We start from the raw sequence: 22,366 nt of genomic DNA, 5'->3' as shown, positions 1-22,366 counted from the left end.
TGCTAAGTTTCTTAAAAATTATTTGGAAGCCAGAATAAAGATGCTTATAACTCCTCAGACTCTACCCATTCTCACTCTCGCCCCATTCAGATAAGTATTAAAATGATCAGAATTACCATAGATCATGCAAAGAGCTAGTTTAGTCCCTACTTTTGAGGGAATTTTGTTTATTCTTATTTGTTCAAACTAAATAATAAGTTGAAGAAATAAATAAACATCAACATGCTCTCTTTTGAAATGAAAATATTCAAACCAGAAGGATAAAAAGGCATAATGCAGTACCTTTTTAAAAAAGTCACTTTTCTCTCATACAGTTAGGAGGCAGCCCTTGGGATTTCCATTTCCATGAAGACCAAATACATGTAAGTCTTTCTATTCTTCCCACTAACTACAACTAAAAACCCTGGGCCATATATATATATGGCTCTAAAAGGTGGAAAAATATGCCAGGATAGCCTTTGGAGATATGAGGAATAATATCAATTGTTCAAGTGATATTGTGAATTCAGTGGTGAATTGTTCTTTCTTTTGTGCTCCACATATCCCCAGGAGCTAAAGAAGCTGACAACCCATACTTGCCAGTGGATGCAGATAAAATATGCCCCAACAAAAGATTTTTCTGTCTAGCCTCAGGACCAGAAAAAAAGTAACCTAGTAAGACAGAAAACTTTTTAAAAATACTTTTATTGGTACATTAAAATTACACATAATAGTGGGATTTATTATGTCATATTTGTACATGTACATAATTTGATCAATCTCTTTCCCCAGTGCCTTCCCTGTTCCTCTACTTATCTCTCCTCCAATCCACTTGTGCTACCATATGATCAGATCTACAGATCTCTCTTTTATGATGATGATGATTTTAGTTAGTACATTATAATTATACATATAAGCAGGATTCTTTGTAGTATGTTCACCCAAGGACACAGCACAATTTGATAGACTTTTGTACCCCAGCACTTCCCCATGCCCTCCTATCCTCCCTCCCCCTCAATCTCTTTCTTCCCTATTGATCTCCCTTCTATTTTCATGAGATCCTTTTTAAAAATTATTATTCTATTCCCTCCACACACTACAACACGCCATTTCTCTCTCTCTCTCTCTCTCTCTCTTTCTTTCTCTCTCTCTCTCTCTCTCTCTCTCTCTCTCTCTCTCTCTCTCTCTCTCTCTCTCTCTCTCTCTCTCCAGCTTCCACATATAAGAGAAGACATTTGACCTAAGACAGGAAACTTAAACAACAACCACTCTATACCACTCTACTCCAAGCACCATAGAAAAGGTCTTAGTCCTTCCCCCATACTACTAAAGGCTAAAGAGGAGCCCAAATCTCCATCCTCAAGACACTGACCTCAAAATGGAATAAGAGAAGGCCCAGTGGAGACACAGATTGTTCATCATTGCCCAGTGGTAATGAGGTCATTCCCATCAAAGTGTACTGCAGACCATGTAAGAAGCCCTAACTCCCACCCTGCCCAGCAGAAAGAAACCTCCTCAACCACAATTGTCAACAGAAGTCAAGTAAGGGACCTAGATTTCTACCTTCACCTGGCAGAAATGAGGCAGTGTCCCTCAATTTCCCTGCCAGAAGGGAGTGTGGAATATAATATAAAAATGGCCAGGTTTCAATAGAAAAAGCACTTCACATTTATGCCAATAACCAAGAAGAGCTCAGGCTGAATGAAAGAAAAGATAATTGATAGATGCATACACTGGAATGACACAGATGTTAGAATTATCTGACAAAGATTAAAACAACTGAGATAAAAATGCTTCAAAGAGCAATTATAAAGACACTTGAAACAAATTAAAAAAAGAGTTCATCAAAGAAGTTGATGATGCAAAGAATCAAATGGAAATTTTAGAACTGGAAAATACCAAAAGTAAAAAGCCAATAGATGGGGTCCTGTTTTGAATCCACTATGCCAATCTTTGTCTTTTAATTGATATATTTTAGCCATTTATATTTCATATAATTATTGATATATTAATATTAGAATTAAGTGAGAGCTTAATTCTGCCATTTTATTTTTTGCTTTCTAATTGTTCTCTCTGCTCTTCATTTTTCCATTTTACTTTCCTTTACTTCCCACAGGTTACTTGAACCTGTAAAAAATTAAGCAATCCAATTAAAAAATGAGCAAAGCTCATGAAGAGACATTTTATAAATCTTACATAAGCCCATGAAAATATTTTTCAGTATCATCAATCAGTAGGGAAATGCAGATTAAAACAGTGAGGTATCACTTCATGCCTATTTGAATGGCTTACATAAAAACAGAAATGACATCAAGAAAAACGTGAAGAAACTGGATCACTTATATCTTGCTAGTGAAAATGTAAAATACTACAGTCACTCTGAAATACACTGGGGAGTTTCCTTAAAAGTTGAACATGTAGCTATCATACATCCCAGCAATTGTACTTCTGGGCAGTTATCACAGAGAAACAAAGATTTATATTCACAGAAAAACAAGTACATGAAGATTTATAGCAACTTCATTCACAATAATTAATAAAAGAATGGTTTTTAAAAATTGTGGTACATCAGTACCACAGAACACTACTCAGCCATAATAAAAGAAACAAACTATTGATAAACCAACAATTCAGTGAATAAATGGAGAGTTACACTGAGTGAAAAAGGCCAGTTCAAAAAAGTTACAAGTGTGATTCCTCTTATATAATATTCTTGAAATGATAAAATCATAATTATGAAAACAGATTAGTGGTTGCCAAAGGCAAAGGAGGAAATAAGGTTGAAAGAGAAGAGAGTGTGGCTATACAAGGACACTCTGAATGATCTTTGTGGTGATGGAAATGTCAGAATCCTGGCTGGGATACTATACAGATGCTCCTTGACTCACATGAAGTTTTCTCCTGATGAACCCATTGTAAGTTAAAAATGGATTTAATTATACCTAATCTATCAAACATAGCTTAGCCTAGCCTACCTTAAACATACTCAGAATACTTACATTAACATACAAAATCATCTAACACAGATCCTACTTTAAAATAAAATGTTGAATATCTCATGTACACACAAAGATGTGTGGTTTACAGACATGATGTAATGTGAAAAACACAAAACACAATATCCAAAGAAACCACTGGAAACACAGTATTTTAGTGCCCATTTGCCCTTATGATTACATGACTGATTAGGAGCTAACGCTTGTGTCTGCAGCCCAGCATCATGAAAGAGGATTGTACCACATATCACCAGCACGGGACAAGGTAAAAATTCAAACTTTAAATCTCAGCTTGAGGTTGGGGGGGTGGCGTAGCTTAGTGGTAGAGCACTTTCCTAGTATGTAGGAGGCCCTGTGTTTGATTACCAGCACCACAAAAATAAGTAAATAAATAAAGTATAATTTCTACTGAATATGTTTTGCTTTTGTACCATAATAAAGTTGAAAAATCATAAGTTCAACCATCATACATCAGAGATCATCTGTACTACAGTTTTGCATGATGTTACTATTGGGCAAAACTAAGTAAAGGGTTCATAGGCTCTCTCTGTATTATTTCTTAAGACAGTGTGTAAATCTTGAAGAGATTAGTTTTACTTAAACTTAGTCCTTTATCACATTAAAGAACCAACTGAAGTCCAGAATGAGGCTTCTCAGATGTAATTCTTTAAGTACAGCTTGCCATATACAGTTCTCAATCTAGAAAGACAAGTTATCTGCCCTGCCCACACCTAACATACCATCGTAGGACATTTGCATCAATAGAGATATGAACACATCTGTTCAAAGGAAAAAAATGAGAAGTACATGGAAATGATCAGTTCATAACAATTCTGAAATCCAATAGAGTATATGTTGGAAATTCCTTGATTAAGAGTCAATCCTACACCTGCTGGGGAATAACTCTCCACTCTTATCTCAAATCTCTAGCAAGTTAGCTTTGCCTTCAGATCCTTCCTTCCTTTTCTATAAAAGACAGTACTGTTTTCAGTTTCCTCAGATTGCTTCCTGTCATAGAAGTTGGGGTCCAAAGACCTTTTCTTCTTTTGTACTGTCTCTACCTCTTTTACTACAAGATAGTAGTGTTTGTTATCTTCAATTTTTTGTGTGAATCTTCTTCTAGCTTTAGTGGAGTTCATTTTATTAGACAAAAGTCAAACCCACAAATCTCTGAAGTTAAGCCCTTTCTACCTTGGGTCTTTGCTGAGACTGCTGAGATACCAAACCCTTATAAATTCCTTAGAATAGTTCTCTAGAACTTCTTTTGATCATTCTTAACAAAGAATTTGACACTCATACCTATGGAGGCCTTAACCAGGAATTGGACACTCACACCTCTAGTTTATTTGTAATGCCCTGAATTTGACCTTTGCTCAGAGACATTTATTAATTTTCAGTACCATTTGGTTTTGGACAGGCTGTGCACAAAGAATGTTTATTGCTACTGGGATGATCTTTGTTTTTAGGACTGCCCAGTAGGCAAAACTAAGAAATATATTCAAATACTTAATACATCCATAATAATAATTCCAACTACTACTCAAGATTTTATGTAACCTGTTTTTTATTATATCTGTATTTCCTTTCTTCCATGTGACAATTTCAGTGTTCAAGTATTCAAAGAATGATAGAATGATATCTCACCAGTCATGGTGGCACACACCCATAATCCCAGTGTTGGGAGGCTTAGTCAGGAGGATTGTGAGTTCAAAGCCAGCCTCAGCCAAGGTGAGGCACTAAGCAACTCAGTGAGACCCTGTCTCTAAATAAAATATAAAATAGGGTTAGGGATGTGGCTCAGTGGTTGAGTGCCCCTGAATTCAATTCCCAGTACCTAAAACAAAGAATTAGTATATCTCATAATTTTTCACTTGTAGTATCTCATACTACATAGAAGTCTTCAAATAATAATACTAACACTACCACTCATATTATTACTTAAAACATTTTAAAAATCCCTATGCTCTCCCTATTCCTAAGTTGTGCTATATTTACTTATCACAGCTATTACACACTGTACTCCCTACCTCTTAACCAGTGATATGTTGTAGCCAGTTCATATCAGCTCAGGAGAGTCAATTGCTAAATTTTGGGAATTTTATAAGCTGGTTGTTAAACATATCCATTATTAAAATCAAATTATGTAAACTTATAATCAAATTATATTAAAGGCATAGTTTCAAAAATATCCAAACTCATCATTTCCAAATTATTTTATTACATATTATTAGTAGTATACTTTTAAGGTTATTCACATCTATTATAGTAGACGGTATACATACTATAATTATGGTGTGGCAATGTACATATCATCTTAACACCACATTGTTATTGTGTTGATAACCTGAAGTCATCCATGGTGGAAATATTTACACCATAGAAGTCAGCAAGTATTACAAATCAGGATTTGATTTGCAGTTTTTGATGATTGTCTTAAGAAAGTGATGAATAAAATGTTAATTATGCAGATTAAACTTAAGTGGGTAGAGTAAAACAGACATTATTACCTCATGTGCATGTATGACTTCATGACCAATGTGATCCTGCAATATGTATAATCAGAAGATCATACACTATTTATGTATGATCTATCAAAATGTATAAATGCATTCTACTGTCATGTACAACTAATTAGAATAAAATTTAAAAACTAAAAAAAACTTAAATGGGTATTGTGTCGATAGTCATTACATTTTGAATACTACTCCAAAAATGAGAAAATTCTTAAAAACTATTTTCCAATTCATCAAAGAATTCCCTTATGTTGTTGGCATATGAGTGAACTTCTGCACATCTTTATTGTTTCACCTTTGTCTTACTCATTAACATAAACAAAAATATCAATCAACATTCATATCAAAAGGAATCTCATTCATCAATGACATGAATGACCTCTTTGCTACAGGTAATAGTCATGCACTTATTCATAATCTCTTTTTTTACACTATTAGAGAGATCATTTTAAAAACTGGTATGAATTTTGCAAGAACTAGCATTTCACACTAAAGTTATAGGTACAGACTGAAGAAGTATTTTAACCTAAAATCTATGTTATTTCTGCAATAACATGAAGCCATTCTTATCTATCCATTAGTCTTGGATATAGAGTTAACAATGTAGTCAGTGCTCACCAGTTCTTATCCTAAAGTCTCTCTAATCATTTTGGTTGCCTGAAGTTCATTCTCTCATAGGTATCATTCATTAGAATAATGTTCACTGAGTTCTTATTTGTTGACAACAACTTGTGCTCTTTATCTCTACAAGTCAGTTTTGCAGAATATAAAATCCTTGGATCACACTTTCTTTCACTGAGTGTCTTTGAATCTTTATTTGACGATTAGATATTTTAAAATATGTAAATAAAACTTCTCAAGTAAATTTACCTTTTAGAAAATCCTTTACTATCACACAAGTTCTTCAACATTTTTACGAAGACTATTAAAAATAATTTTGCAGCATTTGTATTTACAAAAAGAAAATATGTGCAGGTACCTAGCCAGCAATATTATTGGAAGCAATCTTTTCAACTAGAGTTTATAAATTCTACTTAGTATTTTACCTCTTAGCAATCATTTGGTATGATATAAGGAAATAAATATGGCTGACCCCAATCTCTGAACAAAAAGTGACCCCTGATAGCAAACCCTGAGGCAAGGATGTGAGTGCAAGTAACCTACCTGGAAAATGAAAATAGGGAATTGGGAAATTGAGGCAAAAATGTGAATCAACATCATTGTATTATGTGTTGCTAGAGTTAGGATAAATTAGAACAGTCAGTTTATAAAACAATTTGGGCTTATCTTGTGAAGATAAACATCAGTATACCCAATGTAATCAGAAATTCCACTATATAAACAAGTGGAGATCTTGCATTTGAATATTAAGAAACATATATAATCACTGATATTTTTTGTTCTTTTTTAGATATACATGACAGTATATTTTGACCTTATACACACATGGAGTATAACTTATTCTAATTAGGATCCTATTCTTGTAGATATACATGGAGTTTCATTTGTGGTATATTTATATGTGAACATGGGAAAGTTATGTCTGATTCATTCCATTGTCTTTCCTATTCCCATCCCCCCTTCCCTTCCCTTCATTCCCCTTTGTCTAATCCAGTGAACTTCTATTCTTCTCTTCCCCACCCCTTATTGTCTAAAAGCATCCACATATGAGAGAGAACATCCAGCCTTTGGTTTTTTGGGATTGACTTATTTCACTCAGCATGATAGTCTCCAACTCCATCCATTTACCAGCAAATGCCACAATTTCATTCTTCTTTATGAGTAAGTAATATTTCATTGTGTATATGCCACAATTTCTTTATCCATTCATCTATTGAAGGGCACCCATGTTGGTTCCATAGCTTGGCTATTGTGAATTGAGCTGCTATAAACATTGATGTGGCCACATCACTGTAGTATGCTGATTTTTAAGTCATTTGGGTATATATCGAGGAGTGAGATAACTGGGTTAACTGGTGGTTCCATTCCAAGTTTTCTGAGGAATCTCCACACTGCTTTACAGAGTGGTTGTACCAATTAGCTATCCCACCAGTAATGTATGAATGTACCTTTTTCCCCACATCCTCACCAACATTTATTGTTGCATGTATTATTGATAATTGCCATTCTGACTGGAATGAGATGGAATCTCAGTGTAGTTTTAATTTGCATTTTTTATATGCTAGTAGTGATGTTGAACATTTTTCATATATTTGTTGACCATTCGTCTTTCTTCTTCTGTAAAGTGTCTGTTCAATTCCTTTGCCCATTTATTGATTGGGTTATTATATTATTTTGGTGTTAAGTTTTTTGAGTTCTTTATATACCCTGGAGATTAATGCTCTACCTGAGGAGCAGGTGGCAAAGATTTTCTCCCATTCTGTAGGCTCTGTCTTCATGTTCTTGATTGTTCCCTTTGCTGTGAAGAAGCTTTTAGTTTGATACAACCCCATTTATTGATTTCTGACTTTACTTCTTGCACTTTAGGAGTCTTGTTGAGGAAGTCAATTCCTAAGCCAATGTGATGGAGATTTGGGCCTATATTTTCTTCTAGTAGGTACAGGGTCTCTGGTCTACCGTCTAGGTCCTTGATCCACTTTGAGTTTTGTGCAGGGTGAAAAATAGGGATTTAATTTCATTCTGCTACATATGGATTTCTAGTTTTACCAGCACCATATGTTCAAGAGGATCAACACTGAACTTAATAACAAAAGCTGGAGATGCCCTAAATGTTTATGAACAAAGGAATAGATAGAGTATTTATAGTAGTAAAACAATTAACTATAGCTACATGTAACAATATGGATTAATCTTAGCTATAATGTAGAAGGATAAGAAAGCAAGTCTTAGACTACAAAACTATTTTTTTGAAACTCTGAAAACAAAAAAGTATACCTATGTGTACATAAAGAAGTACATAACACGTCTGTAAATACATGTATGTGTATGTATATATTATGTATATGTAAATATAAATGTGCGTGTGTATCTGTAGTGGGTATGTAAATGTGCATACAAGCTTTTTTTAAAAAAATGGAGAATAAACAAAATTGGTTGAATGATTTCCTCCTGGTAGAAGGCAGGGGTAGTATGGACAGACAAGAAAGGAAAATAAAGGCAGAACTCTTGCACAAGAGGCCTACACACCACCACTGCTGCCTCCACATTTTGCAAGTAGTCAACACTAACATAAATGGCCAGAGGAAAGCAGCCTTTGCCATCACTGTCATTAAGCATGTGGGATAAAGATATGTTATGTGATATTTAGGAAAGCAGACCTGAGAGGGCAGGAGAACTCACCAAAGATGAGATAGAAAGTGTGATCACCAGTGTACAGAATCTTTTATCAGTACAAAATCCTAGAGTGGTGTTTGAACAGACAGAAGGATGTACAGGGTGGAAAATACAGACAGGTCCTGGCCAATGATCTGGAAAACTGTCTCCATGAAAACCTGGAACAACCAAAGATTCCAGACAAAAAAGAGCTATGCCACTTCTAGAGCCATCTTGTCTGAGGCCAAGCACACCAAGATCACTGGCCACCATAGCTATATCATTGGCAAATCAAACAAGTCCTCTTCTGCTGATACTTCTGCTAATAGAGAAGAGGGGGAGAGGAGATTGACAATGATAAAGAGAGAGAGGAGGGGAAGGAGGAGGGATTCGAATAAATTATTGGTAATTTTCTAGTTCTTCAAAGATAATTTCCTTTAAATTTACTATTTATGAATAAATAAAGTCAAAATGATCATGTATAAACCAGGAATGGTACCATGCCTATAATCCCAGCAACTCAGGAGACTAAGGCCATAGGATCCCAACTTTGAGGGCAGACTAGCAGCTCAGCAAGACCCTGTCTCAACACAGCCACATCCATGTTTATACCAGCTCAACTCACAGTAGCCAAGCTATGGAACCAACCAAGGTGCCCTTCAACAGATGAATGGATAAAGAAAATGTGATACACACACACACACACACACACACACACACACACCATGGAATATTACTTAGCCATAAAGAAAAATGAATTATGTAATTTGCAAGTAAATAGGTGAAATTGTAGAATATCATACTGAAATAAGCCAGTCCCAAAAAATCAAAGGTCAAATTTTCTCTCTGCTATTTGGATGTTAACCCACAACAAGTGAGAGGGGAAGGGAAGCATAGAAGTTCATTGGATTAGACAAAGGGGAATGAAGGGAAGGGAGGGGTGGGAATAGGAAAGACAATAGAATTAATTAGACATAACATTCCTATCCTAGTGTATGAATACACAACCAGGGTAACTCCACTTCATCTACAACCACAAGAATAAGATCCTAATTAGAATAAGTTATACTCCATGTATGTACAATATGTCAAAATACACTCTACTGTCATGTATATCTAAAAAGAACAACAACAAAAGAAAAGACCCTGTCCCAAAATAAAAAGGGATGTGGCTCAGTGGTAAAGCATCTTTGAGTTCAACCTCTGGTATCACCAAAAAAAAAAAAAAAAAGAAAGAAAGAAAGAAGAAAGGATCTCTTACATATCAGTTATAACGATAGCACATTCAAAGATTTTAAGCAACTCAATTTTTTAAAAAGGTAAAAAACAAGCAAGCTCAACAATAAAACTTATGTGTGTATGGATTATCTTTATATGTCCCAGACCCAAATAAAACTTGTAATTAGGCAAACATACCTAAACATTATTTTAAGTTGTTTATAAATGTTCTTCTATACTTAAAATATTTAAAAATTATATATACATACACACACACACACACACACATATCATAAGTTATGAGGGTAAATATTATTTGAAAGGCTTTTGTTTGGAGCTGGGGATATAGCTCAGTGGTAGAGTGCTTACCCTGGGTTCAGTTCTCAGTACCATAAGAAAAGAATACAAACAAGTAAAACAGAATTTAACAACAACAAAAAAAAACTACTTTTGTTTCAGGTGTGTATTGATGTATGCCTGTTTGCATATGTATGTATATATTAGACTGTGCCAGTCAAAAGTTTTAAAAACTATCCTACCTCACCCAGAAGTCTTCCTATCAAGGAAGACTCCATTGCTTCTCTCCAACTTCATCTTTTACATTTAGTGTTAACTCATCATTGATGAAATTAGGCCATTATAAAATCACAAGTTTATATTCTTGGGCTCCATTCAGGTCTCTAGGGGAGAAATGCCGACAGTGGTAATGGAGGTGAAAGGGGCTAGAAGGGAAAATCCAGGACTTTCCAGCCTCCCGCAGATTTCACTAAACAGGATTATCCTGGACAGTCCAGGAGTTCATAAATTGAGACAAGAAGTCATTGGGGATCAAGAAATGTTAAAAATGTCTTTACTCTTAGGAAACAGCTTGAACACAAAGTCTACACTCCTAGAAAACCAACATTGTGGAATTCTAACATATAAAAACCTCAAAGTGCCCTCTGCTGGCAGCCAGTGTTAACTACCACTAACCAGTAATGAACAAAATAATGCAGACTTCACTGGCACTTAACCAAACATCAAGCTGGTGCTTATACATCAGGAGTTGTATTTTTATTTAATATTATGTTCTCCAACTAACAAAATGGAATTCAAGCCCTATAAGTTAAGATAGATCTAAATTTCACAGAAACCGTAATTAAAAGACAGGCTGTGCTGTAAGTTTTCAAATATTACACATACATCTATATACTATTTGAAAATGAAATGCACTAGTAATTTTTAATTGTTGAGAATAACTATTACATTAAAAATAACAATTTTAGAAATTATGTATCACAAATAGGTATTCTCCTGATCAAAACCAAACAAATCTATGACTGTCCTCTTTCAATCACTATAAAAAATTTCTAAGGAAAGGGGGAGGGAAGGATAAGATTACATAAAGAACCAGTGAAATACAAATTAATAGATAAGTAAAAGGAAATCTAGTAGAGGAAGGGGAAGGTAGGTCAGGAGGGAAAAGTCGGGGATCATGAATCGGGATTTCCATGCATGTATGAGTTTGTTGAGATGAACCCAGCTACTTTGTATAAACACAAAGCACTAATAAAATAAATAAATAAATAAAAATTTCTAACTAGTTAAAAAGATGACTATAAGAATAAAAGTAAATTCTATAGAATTATTAAAATTAATTTTACATCTTATGAATTAATAATGTAGTTTATTTTGAAGGTGGATTTAAAAGAGAATTAAAAAAATTAAGTGGAGAGATAAAATAAATCTAGAAAAGTCAGATCATTCAAAATAATTTCTAAATTGCACATTTATTCCTGTGTGAACATAGTCACAGAAAGATAAAGTTTCAGTATCATTTCTCTCTCAATAAAATTAACTACTTTATGTATTTACACAATAACACATACATACCTTCTTAAATTTTGACTAGAAAAATTATGGAAATCCTGTTTCCTAATTCTCAAAGTTCTAATAACCTTGTGTCTATATTTTGAAGTCACTAAAACCTCCCTACACTTCGGTATAACTCAATCAGACAATGACAATGTTTATTCCCCAATTAAAAAAAAATAAACAGTTTACTTCTAGATCTTTATGTAAAAAAATAAATGAAGAATTTCATTTTCTAGTATGAATTAATATTTATAAATTTGCTATATGTAAATTTCCCATATTATCAGTTAGATCATTCTTCATAAATAATATTCTAGAAATTCTAAGTAGATAATTAGGTAAAAACATAACCATACAGGAAAATCAGGAAAGTATGAGGCAAAAACTCATACAACATGGTTATTGATTTAACAGACAAATGTAAACTGTATATTATTTCTATATCTCTCAGAGCACTTTGATCTGTATTAAAAGTTGTTTCTATAGTAACTCTAAAGCATATAATCAGTTGCAAATGTCCCTAAGCCTTTTACATGGTGAATTATTTTCAGTTAGCAAACAGTAATAAAAACATAATCCTTGTTTAGAACTTTATCTTCTTTCTGATATCCCTTAATTAGTATGCAATAGGATTAAATACAACAGCCTCATTATGCAATTTCAAATAATTAGAAAAAAAAGTACAAACTCTAAACTAAGCACTTAAGTCTTGTAGGAATTTACTGCCACCTTCAGGTTTTAGTAAAAATGCATTTAGTCTACAACTTTTTCATTTTTAGGAGCGAGCCCCTGGTTAGTGTAGTTGAAGTATTAGTATTATTTTGTTTGGGAAAGTAAAGTACTATCTAAGTTATATTGCAGTCACTCAGGAAATGCCCTTTCATCTTTTGTCTCTTACGATCTTTCAATAATGTGTAATTGAAAATTAAAGCCTAGGGGCTGGAGATGTAGCTCAGGGGTAGAGTGCTGGTCTAGCCTGCTCGAAGACCTGTGTTCAATCCTCAGTACCACAAAAAGAAAAAGATTTAAAAAAAAAGATGTGACAAGAGGAAAATTAAAACCTAGTATATTTTATCAATCATAATTATATCCTGGAAGCCCAAAGAACACTGTCCAGAACATACTAAAGTATTTCTAGGCTACATCTAATGAAAATTCTTAAAGCAAAACTATTTTAAATATTCCATATGTCAATGCCTTCCAGCCAAAGATGACCAGGAGCATACCTGTGTTGAACAAGTTGGGTTTCTGGCTCATTGCACTGAGGAAGAAAGTTCACCATGGGCAATTGTGGTGTCTGAGTAAAAAGGTGTTAGGACCAATGAGATTTGGCTTAAATTGGGAGATTTTGAGTAAGGTTCAAGGAAATGGGCTTTGCTTCAAGATCATGGATAAAATACTGTCAGGAAGTGGGGGAAATACTCTCATGGAGTATCTTAAATCCTATCTATAAGGCAGGAGGAATGAAGTGAGGCTAAAGTTTTAATTAGTAAAGAAGCAGCAGTTGTTCACTGAAATCAGGATAGGGGAATACTTAGTATTTTTGTGATTTGCAGATTGACCTTGTTTATGTCTCTGTTACACAAGATTTGAGGAGATGGTATGGATCTTTATTGTCTCAATTTATTTTGATTACAGAGTGGCCTTGTTTGATATTGGCGTTCCATGCAACTGTTGATGCTCACAAGGGAAGACCAAGGAAGGCCTAGTTGTGAGTTCTAGGCAGTTCCTAGTAGAGACTGTTTTTCACTTTCTCACATGTAAATTTGCAATTCTCTGAATGTTTTATTCCTGAATTTTTAGTGAAATTATTATAAAAGTTTCTGTGTTAGTTAGATTTCTGTTGCTTTAACTAAATAACTGAGATATACAATTCATGAGAAAAATTTTTATTTTGGCTGATGGTTTTGGAATTTTCAGTTCATGGTGATTTGGGCCTCTGGTGCATCATCTTAGGTGAAGTTCATGGCAGAGGAAAGGCTCACTTCATGGTGGTAGGGAAGTAAAGAAAGAAAGGAAGGGAGGGGCCAGAGTCCCCTTCCCAATGACCTAACTTCTTCCCACTAGGCTCCACTTCCCAATAGCCCCATATACTAGTGAACAAGCCTTTAACACATGAGTCTTCAGGGGACATTTAAAATCCAAACCATAATGGTTTACTATTATTTTCAAGATGGAAATCAACAGAATATGAAACACTAGTATTTATCATAAACATTACAAGAGAATGAGACCAGCTCAAAATAATTTAGAAAAAGATGAATTTATTAGAAGACCCATATAACATGGAGAAGACTGTAGCTGGACTAGAGGTCAGCTGATATCAGGAAATTAAAATGCTAAGAAACTATCCATCTCTCATCTCTTTAGATCTCTCCACAGGGCAAGAAACACAACTGTGCATGGTTCCCATGTTTAATTACCCCAATTTCACATCAAAGTGAAACTGATTCCCTTTCACAGTTAAACAGTTTTAGAAATTCCAGGAAAGGGCTCTAATTGGGGCAACATGAGTAACATGAACACCTATCTCAGTCAACTGGAACCAAGAATGCTGAGGCATTAGGACCATCTGTTAGGTCAGATCAGGAAAGAAACATTTCCTGAGGAAGTAGAACCAGAGCACTAAGTGGTCAAAGGAACTTAAGTCCAGTTGAGAAAGAGGAAAAAAAAATCAGTTCTGGGGTTTAGAACCCCAACATAATCTGTGATCTTTACTAACAAATGACATGGTATCATATTGCCTCCTTCTGGACTAGAATAATGGAACTTCTCTCTCTAGGAGAACACAACAATCTGACAAGGTCACCTACCTCAAACCTATATAGGCAAATCGGAAAGGAAAGAGAAAATGACTCTAGAGACTAACACTGTATCTTATTTTGACCTTCCTTTAATAAAATGTGTCTTGAAAGAGAATGTACTAGTTTTGACTTTAGGAGCAAAGAATTTCTAAACTTATGTATTATAATTTTCTATAAGAAAAAAATATGACCAGAAGGTTTCAATACATAGCAAATATGTAAAGAATAAACATGCCTGAATTCTTACATTTATGTTCATTTCATTTTAAGCATAAAAAATGTTAAATAACAACTTTCAGTTTATAAACAATTCCTGGTACGGAACAGGCAGTTAAATCACAAGTATTATCATTACTGGCTGCCCATCAGTTAGGGGCCACAGTGGTCCAATAAACTGACCAAAGTGTCAAAGTATATGGCTTAAAAAAAACTTGATGATGCTGTCAGATGACATGATGCTGGCCCACAAATACCACCTACAGTACCAACACAACTTCTAAAGTTCATCCACAAAGAAAATGTAACAGACATGCATTTTATCTAACCCCATTCTGAACTTTTTTAGATCACTTCATCTTCAGCAAATAAAATAGTTTACACTCCAATTTGGCAAGAAACAACATAAATCCTAACTAATGTATTCATTCATCCTACATCCATTTTCTTTATAAAAGAAATTCAATATCATTCAATTTTATTGTACTAGATCCAAAAGCAAAATCTTAGAATAGTCAACTTCCCTGTTCTTCTTTTAAATAATTATCAATGAGGTGTATGTGGTTCTGTAAGTGGAGTCCTGAGTAATAACATGTACATCAAAACAACTTTAATATGAAAAGACTGCATGAAAAGTACTCAATACCCAGCTCACCAACATGAACAATGAAAAAAGGTAGGAATGAGGAGTATGCCATTAACATTTATTAATTATTGGTTGATGAATTAGATTAGTGATGATTGGAATACTTTTTTTTAAATGGGAAATGGCAGGAAAAAGTGAACTGAACATGAAAAACTGGAAGTTTTGCCAGGAAAGTCCCAGGAATTGATTCTATGACTGCTGATCATAAACAGCAGCAGGCTGCTGCCACTACATAACAGCTCAAAATTTCTAACAATTTTCCTAAATTAAACCTCTGACCAGAAGACTAAGAGGAAATTGCCAAAAGCAAAATACATTTTATAGTATTTTAATCAATGATGAACATATACTTACCTGAATCTTATATTATGGTAGAAGAGTATATATGACATAAATAAAATTAAAGTTTTGAAAATAAATATACTAAATCATAGTTTTTAAAGATTTTCTATTTATAATTTTAATAGTACTTTTAATTTTTTTTTAAGTTGTGGGTGGACAAAATACCTTCATTTCATTTTTATGTGGTGCTGAGGATCAAACCTAGGTCCTCACACATGCTAGGTGAGCACTCTACCATTGAGTCACAACCCCAGCCCTCAACAGTACATTTTTATTAAAGTACAATACATAAGCATGTATATTTTTAATTAAGTATAAAGCTTTCTTTAACATCTAAATATAACCCAAAAGAGGGTTATATTGTGGTTTAGGGAAGCAGAAACACTTGTGCAACTCTAGCACTCCATATCTATTAATGTTAAAACAGTACAAATCCTTCTTAGAAGGGGACAGGTTACAAATAATAAAAGAACTAAATGTGTATAAGTAATTCAATACACTACAAATGACACTCAAGCACATCTTTTTATTATATACTAAATTTAAAAATACAAATCTTATTAAAAATGCTTATCAAACATTGTATACATAAGAACTGTCAAATACTGAATTATGACATTATGTACAGTTGCTAAGGTTAATTAGAAATAAAACAAAGTAGCATAACTTTGCTGATATTGAATTTCAGAAGTCAAATGTTTTAAAATTTGGCAACTGTAAAGTAGTGATCTGCACAGGATGTTTGCAGAGGTAAAACAATAAGAAAACAAACGGAATCATGCAGATATTCCTGCACTAAGTGTTAACATGTAGATTTCTTCCTCATCCTCTTACGTCTTGTTGTAACAGAAATTAAAGTGCATAAGACCACCAGGAATACTTGATTTGGTTGTACCCCAAATATATATTACAGCCAACTGTGCTGCCATATTGAGGGTTTCAATTCTTTGTACTGTTCCTGAGGCTTTGGAAGTTCATTTTGAATGTGGCTAAGGGAAGGGAGACCAACATTTTCTAAATTGCACCAAATGGCCCTAAAGTGTAAAAACACCAAAAATAAAAGTATCAATTTAGGAACAAATTCAAGGAAATTATCCCTATTTTGCCCTATGAATAAAATTAGAATAAGGACCTAGTTTTTACCTCTGGAAAATGCTTACTAAAAATCTGTTTCAAAAGATCAGACATGTACAGCAAGCACCACAATACTGTCAGTTACTATTCACCACTAACATACTGCATCATAAATACTAGGCATGAACACCTGCCCTCAAAAGGGTCACAAGAAATACAGGTAAAAACATGTTATCACTTGACACTAATTTTACTAATTAAGTATAATTCATTAAAAAAGGTCACCACCATACAATCAAGGAGAGGAGAAGGAAAGCTATTCTAAAAAGTGCTCCTTTTAGCTTTCAAACCCAATAGTTTAATTTTGGGTAAAATAAGATTGTAAGGTAAGGCCATCCATCAGTTCTAAATAAGCTGATGATGCCATATATACATACTCACATATATATGTTTAAATTTCAATTGTGATTTCACACTAATATACTGGTACAAACCATTCATAGGAAACATTTTGTCAGTCTTATTTACAAACATGATGAGTGACAAATATGGAAAATTTTTAAATTGCAGATAAATGTAACAATAGTTTGCTAAAGATGAGACAGATTTGCATAATTTTTTTAAAAACAAAGAAAAAATTTTAGAAAGAAATCTCTTCCATATATACTTATTGATCATTTGACCTAAGAAGCAAATAAATGTACTGATCATGATTAAATTGTTATTACTATTTCTTTTAATAACATATCAATAGGAGATCTACTTAGAGTACTACCTACAAATACACATTCTCTCAGGATTTGATGAGAATATTAAGTTATTGAATACATTTTTTTTACTCCCATGGCACATCACACTTGGTAACACTAATAAGGTAGATTTAGATAACACTTAAATCATGATTACGAATGTTTAATTGAATATTTTCCTTTCTGTAGCTGTGAAATGTAAAGCTTAGATTTGCTTCCATCAGGCCTCTTAAACCAAACTTCATCATGGTTAATTGTTGTAATTACGGCACTAAAAAGAAAAAAAAAATGAATGAATGAATGAATTACAATATTCCTTCTTTCATCATTTTAGATTATTAACTGTCCTATCAATAGGGCATGCAGTCAAGAATATCACATTCAGTAACACTTAATAGATAGTAATCTTTCTTTTCTTAATAAGAGTTGGTAAGTTTTACTATTAGATCTAGACATGCCCTTCATGACATTTCAGTCAATAATGGACCTCATATACAACAGTCAATTCAGTAATAATGAAGCTGAAAAATTCCTATTCCCTGAGGATCATATCCGTGAAAATAGAGCATGATGTATTGCTTGCCTGTTTGTGGTAATGCTCATTTACAAAAACTTACTCAGCTGCCAGTCATATAAAAATAGAGCACGATTATGTATAATACATAATACTTGATAATAAATGACTTCATTACTGGTTTATATATTTACTACACTATTCTTTTGTCATAATTTTATAGTATACTACTTCCACTCACTTAAAAAGAAAAAAAAAAAGCTTACTGTAAAACAGCACGTTGTGTTACAATGGCAGAAGCCTCACACATCTCAAGTATACCACATCTCGAATGCACAAGGCCACTTCAAGTGACTGACCTATACCATCTAAGTTGTGTAAATGCATTCAGTTTTATTCACACAACTGGAAAAATGCTTAATGGTACATTTCTCAAAACACATCCCTGCTGCTATGCAACATATGGCTGTATTAATTACACATCATTACCAATCTATCTCTACTCCACTCCCCCAAAAAAACAGTGAAACTAAAATAATTACTTATATGGTGTTTCAAATACTAGTTCCTAATTGACAGTGTCAAACAATCTACAATATTAAATTGATTTTTTAATATTTTTAACATTTACATAGAATTTTTTTAAAAAAAACAGATTTGTTTTATCCTATTTCATTTGTCATTTCTTTTTTAACCACTTTAATGCTACATAGTAGTAAAATGTCTCACAACCAATAAAATAAAGAGAATCCTGGAGAGTTACTACATGATTTAGTAATTAGCTCAATGATTTTCTATGAGAAAAGTTGCTATACACTACACTTCTGGGATCCTAAAAACTAAACAATGAAATTATAATTCAATTAAAACCACTATACTTGGAAAATAAGTTCTAAACTCAAATGTTTTATTTACTATTGTTACCTAGAAAAAGATGTTTTCTAACTGTAGAAGGTTACTATGAGAATTAAATCCTAAACTACTAGAAGAATGAAAGCAATGATTCACATTAATATTTTCAAAAGGTCACAGAAAAAATGTAGAAGACTATATAAATAATAAACTTTATTTAAGCCTAAAGAATGTCCAATTCTTATATTTTGTTTTGATGTTTATATTGGCATGTTTAGATGTCGGGTTTAATCTTCTGAAGATGAAGTTCAGCCATTTTGTATCAAACAGCACAACCAGTGTCTGTCACTTTCCATGCATAAAGTTTAGTGAGATGTTCTATGTAAGATCTGATTTGCTAGTTCTTCCTTGTAGAGTTATAAATGGAAAGATTACACTATCTGATTAATAGTTTCTTCATACTCTGCATATAATTTGTGGCTGCAGAATATTGTAATTTGTTGCACACTATGTAACAAAACAACTGAAAATGTTTAATAAATATTATACTTATTGAAAGTAATATCAAACTGTAAGGTGATAAGTATTGTTTTAATTCGTATGGTTAAAGGGAAATAGAGCATTGCATCATGCTGAAAACAGCCATTTGTGTGTGCAATCAAGGCACTTGTAGGCCTACCTATAGCGCAGCATCCAGTTATTTGCTTTATAGATAATAGACCTAATAAATGACCTAGGGCAGCTTCTGTGCTGTGTAGGGATTTAATCAGCTTCAGTGGTTCAAGAAGCTCAAATTGTATGGAAAACAAGTTTAGAATGTATGCTGTCTAGCCCATCATTTCTGATCCTTCTCTAAAACCATTTGAAATGGCTCCACTGATCAAGAGTTTGTTAATTCATCTGTGGTAGCAGTGAAGAGCGGCACACCCTTCCTCATTGGCAGATGATCAGATAATGTGCTAAAGTTTCTTCCATGCTGAGTCAGATGTCTAACTATTTTGTCCTTCAAAATTATATACTCATGTTGGAGAGTTTAAGCATTAAAGTATATTCCTAAAAATTAACTGAAAACATGAATGCTGAGTGGGAATTATAAATGAGAGAAATATATTTATTTCAGTGAAATTTTGCATGTGTGAAAATTTTGTTAAATAGGACCTTCAAGATCCTAGGGTTTGTTTTTATTTTATTGTGGGAAACAAGTCTTTTGCTGACACTACCATTTTAAGGTGACAGAAGTCAAGGATTGTTTCTTTAGGTTGAAGCAGCAGTCAAAACATTCTTCACATAGGGGCTTGGATGTGGCTGTTGGCAACACATTTTATTGTGGGGGTCTTTAATGAGAAAATTTAAATTAAAAACAAGCCAAAAATTATAGGTTTTTTATTTTTCACTAAACAGGCAACTGAAATACATTGTACAAAAATAAGTGGTAAGATTATTATAAAAATGAAATGGACAGAATAAATATTCAATTTAATTTTCCATCTATGAGAATTTCACAATAAAATCACAGTTTACTTCATATTATAAAAAAAAGAATGTCCAATTCTTTATGAAAAGGCAATTTCTAGTTTTCAGTCATACTTTAATTATTATTACTCTTAAATTTTCATTAATTTTCTGTTTCTTTCCTACTTACTTGATACACATTCATTTCACCCAAAATATTGTAACAGACTCAAAAACTTAAGGATTAATAGGTGTTGCGGTTTGGACATGAGGTATCCCAAAAAGCTCTTGTATTAATATAGGTGAAATGATTAGATTAAGAGATATATAATTCAATCAGTATATTAATCCATTTCATAGATTAATAATTTGAAAGGACTACTATAGTGGGTGGTAACTATAGGCAGGTGGGGTTTGGTTGGAGGAACTGGATCCTAGTGACATGCCCTTGGGGATTTTATCTTGACCTCCTGGCTCCTCCTTCTCTCTTATCTCTGCTTCCTGGCTACCATGAAGTAAGCAACTTTCCTCTGCCACAATGTTCTCCCTCACCTTGAGCCCAAAGCAATGGAGCTAGCCACTATGGACTGAACCTCTGAAACTGTGAACCCAAAATAAACTTTTCCTCCTCTCAGTTGTTCTTGTGAGGTGTTTTGGTCACAGCAACAAAAAGCTGACTAACACAATAGGTCCAACAAAAATTCCTAATAGTCTAGTTTAAAGGTCATTATATTAGAATCGTTAACAATTCACCTAATGTAAGAATCAACAAACAGTATTGCTTATCTGGATAAATAGTTCCAATACTTCCACCTGTATCAATGTTTGTGTTCATGAACATAATATATACTCTTGTGTATACTCATGTAATCAAATCATATGTCAAGTGATAAAAGGATCCACAAGCAACTAATGATGCATTATAAATACTCTATGAAGGCTATCAATATTTATTGACAATGATACTTTAATAATACTAAGCAACATTAAAATGATAAAAGCTACTTACCTTGTAGGACATTCATCTTTTTTATCAATACATATTGTCTGTCCACGTATGTACCATTCACCATCATAATACAATCTTCCCTCTTCAGATCTAGCACTGTGCAGGTGTTTTTCCAGTTTCACAGGTGCTAAAGGGATCAGTTCAAAAACTGTTATATTAATAAGACATTGTCAGAAGAACAAAAGTGTCAGGACATTAAATACTAATACCAATCCATGCGCATATATGAAAAAAACACAAAGTATTTCTAGGTAACAAACCTAAAATCTAATAAAAATAAGATAATCTGATTTCTATATTTTCTCTATAAATTCACTAAGTTTTTAGTATAAATGAAGTTAAAAAGTGAACAATAAATCATCAATTAGATAAGTGCCAGAAGAGGAAGTAGGTGCATTACCTAGTTTTAATTACTAGTTTTAAGTAGTAATTGCCAGTTTTTAGTAATCCTGAAAGTAACAACTGCCATATTTCCACTGAAAATTCTATTTTTTATATTTTCTCCTTTGCAAGGCATCTGATCTGACCCTTCCAAAGAAGCAAAGTTTAATATATATTCAAGAGTTTCCAGGAGTTTTAATTCTAAAAAGAATTAAAGTAGAATTTCCATCTTTAAATCCCAGAAATTAGTCAGATAAACTTATGCAGGGGAAAAAATGTTCCTTATAGAAGCACATGGTCAAAAGCACATGAAGAAGGCACCTCTTCATCATTCAAATGTCACCTCCTCAGAGAGATCTTCTCTAACCACTCTACCCACTCCTTACCTAACTGTCATCACAACTGTATATTTCCTTCACAACAATTAATAACATCTGGAACTATCTTAATCATTTATTTACATATATATTATTCCACCTCCCCCAAGGAGGTTC

The 22,366-nt window shown here is 33.4% G+C and overlaps 1 protein-coding gene across 2 annotated transcripts in view; it reads right to left on the bottom strand.

Moving 5' to 3' along the window:
- Positions 1 to 16,347: 16,347 nt before the first annotated feature.
- Brms1l (BRMS1 like transcriptional repressor) overlaps positions 16,348 to 22,366 on the bottom strand; it is a 38,307-nt gene continuing 32,288 nt past the window's right edge. The window contains exons 9-10 of one of the 2 annotated variants that reach the window (XM_047542220.1): positions 21,492 to 21,639; positions 16,348 to 17,935 (exon numbers count right to left, since the gene is read on the bottom strand). In XM_047542220.1, coding sequence (XP_047398176.1) covers positions 17,818 to 17,935; positions 21,492 to 21,639 — 266 coding nt within the window. In that variant the 3' untranslated portion in view covers positions 16,348 to 17,817. The remainder of the gene's footprint in view (positions 17,936 to 21,491; positions 21,640 to 22,366) is intronic. The other variant, XM_047542221.1, reaches the window with a different exon arrangement.

Source organism: Sciurus carolinensis, chromosome 2 (genome assembly GCF_902686445.1).
Source record: "Sciurus carolinensis chromosome 2, mSciCar1.2, whole genome shotgun sequence".
Classification (NCBI taxonomy): Eukaryota; Metazoa; Chordata; class Mammalia; order Rodentia; family Sciuridae; genus Sciurus; species Sciurus carolinensis.
This window is presented reverse-complemented; position numbering and strand designations above follow the sequence as displayed.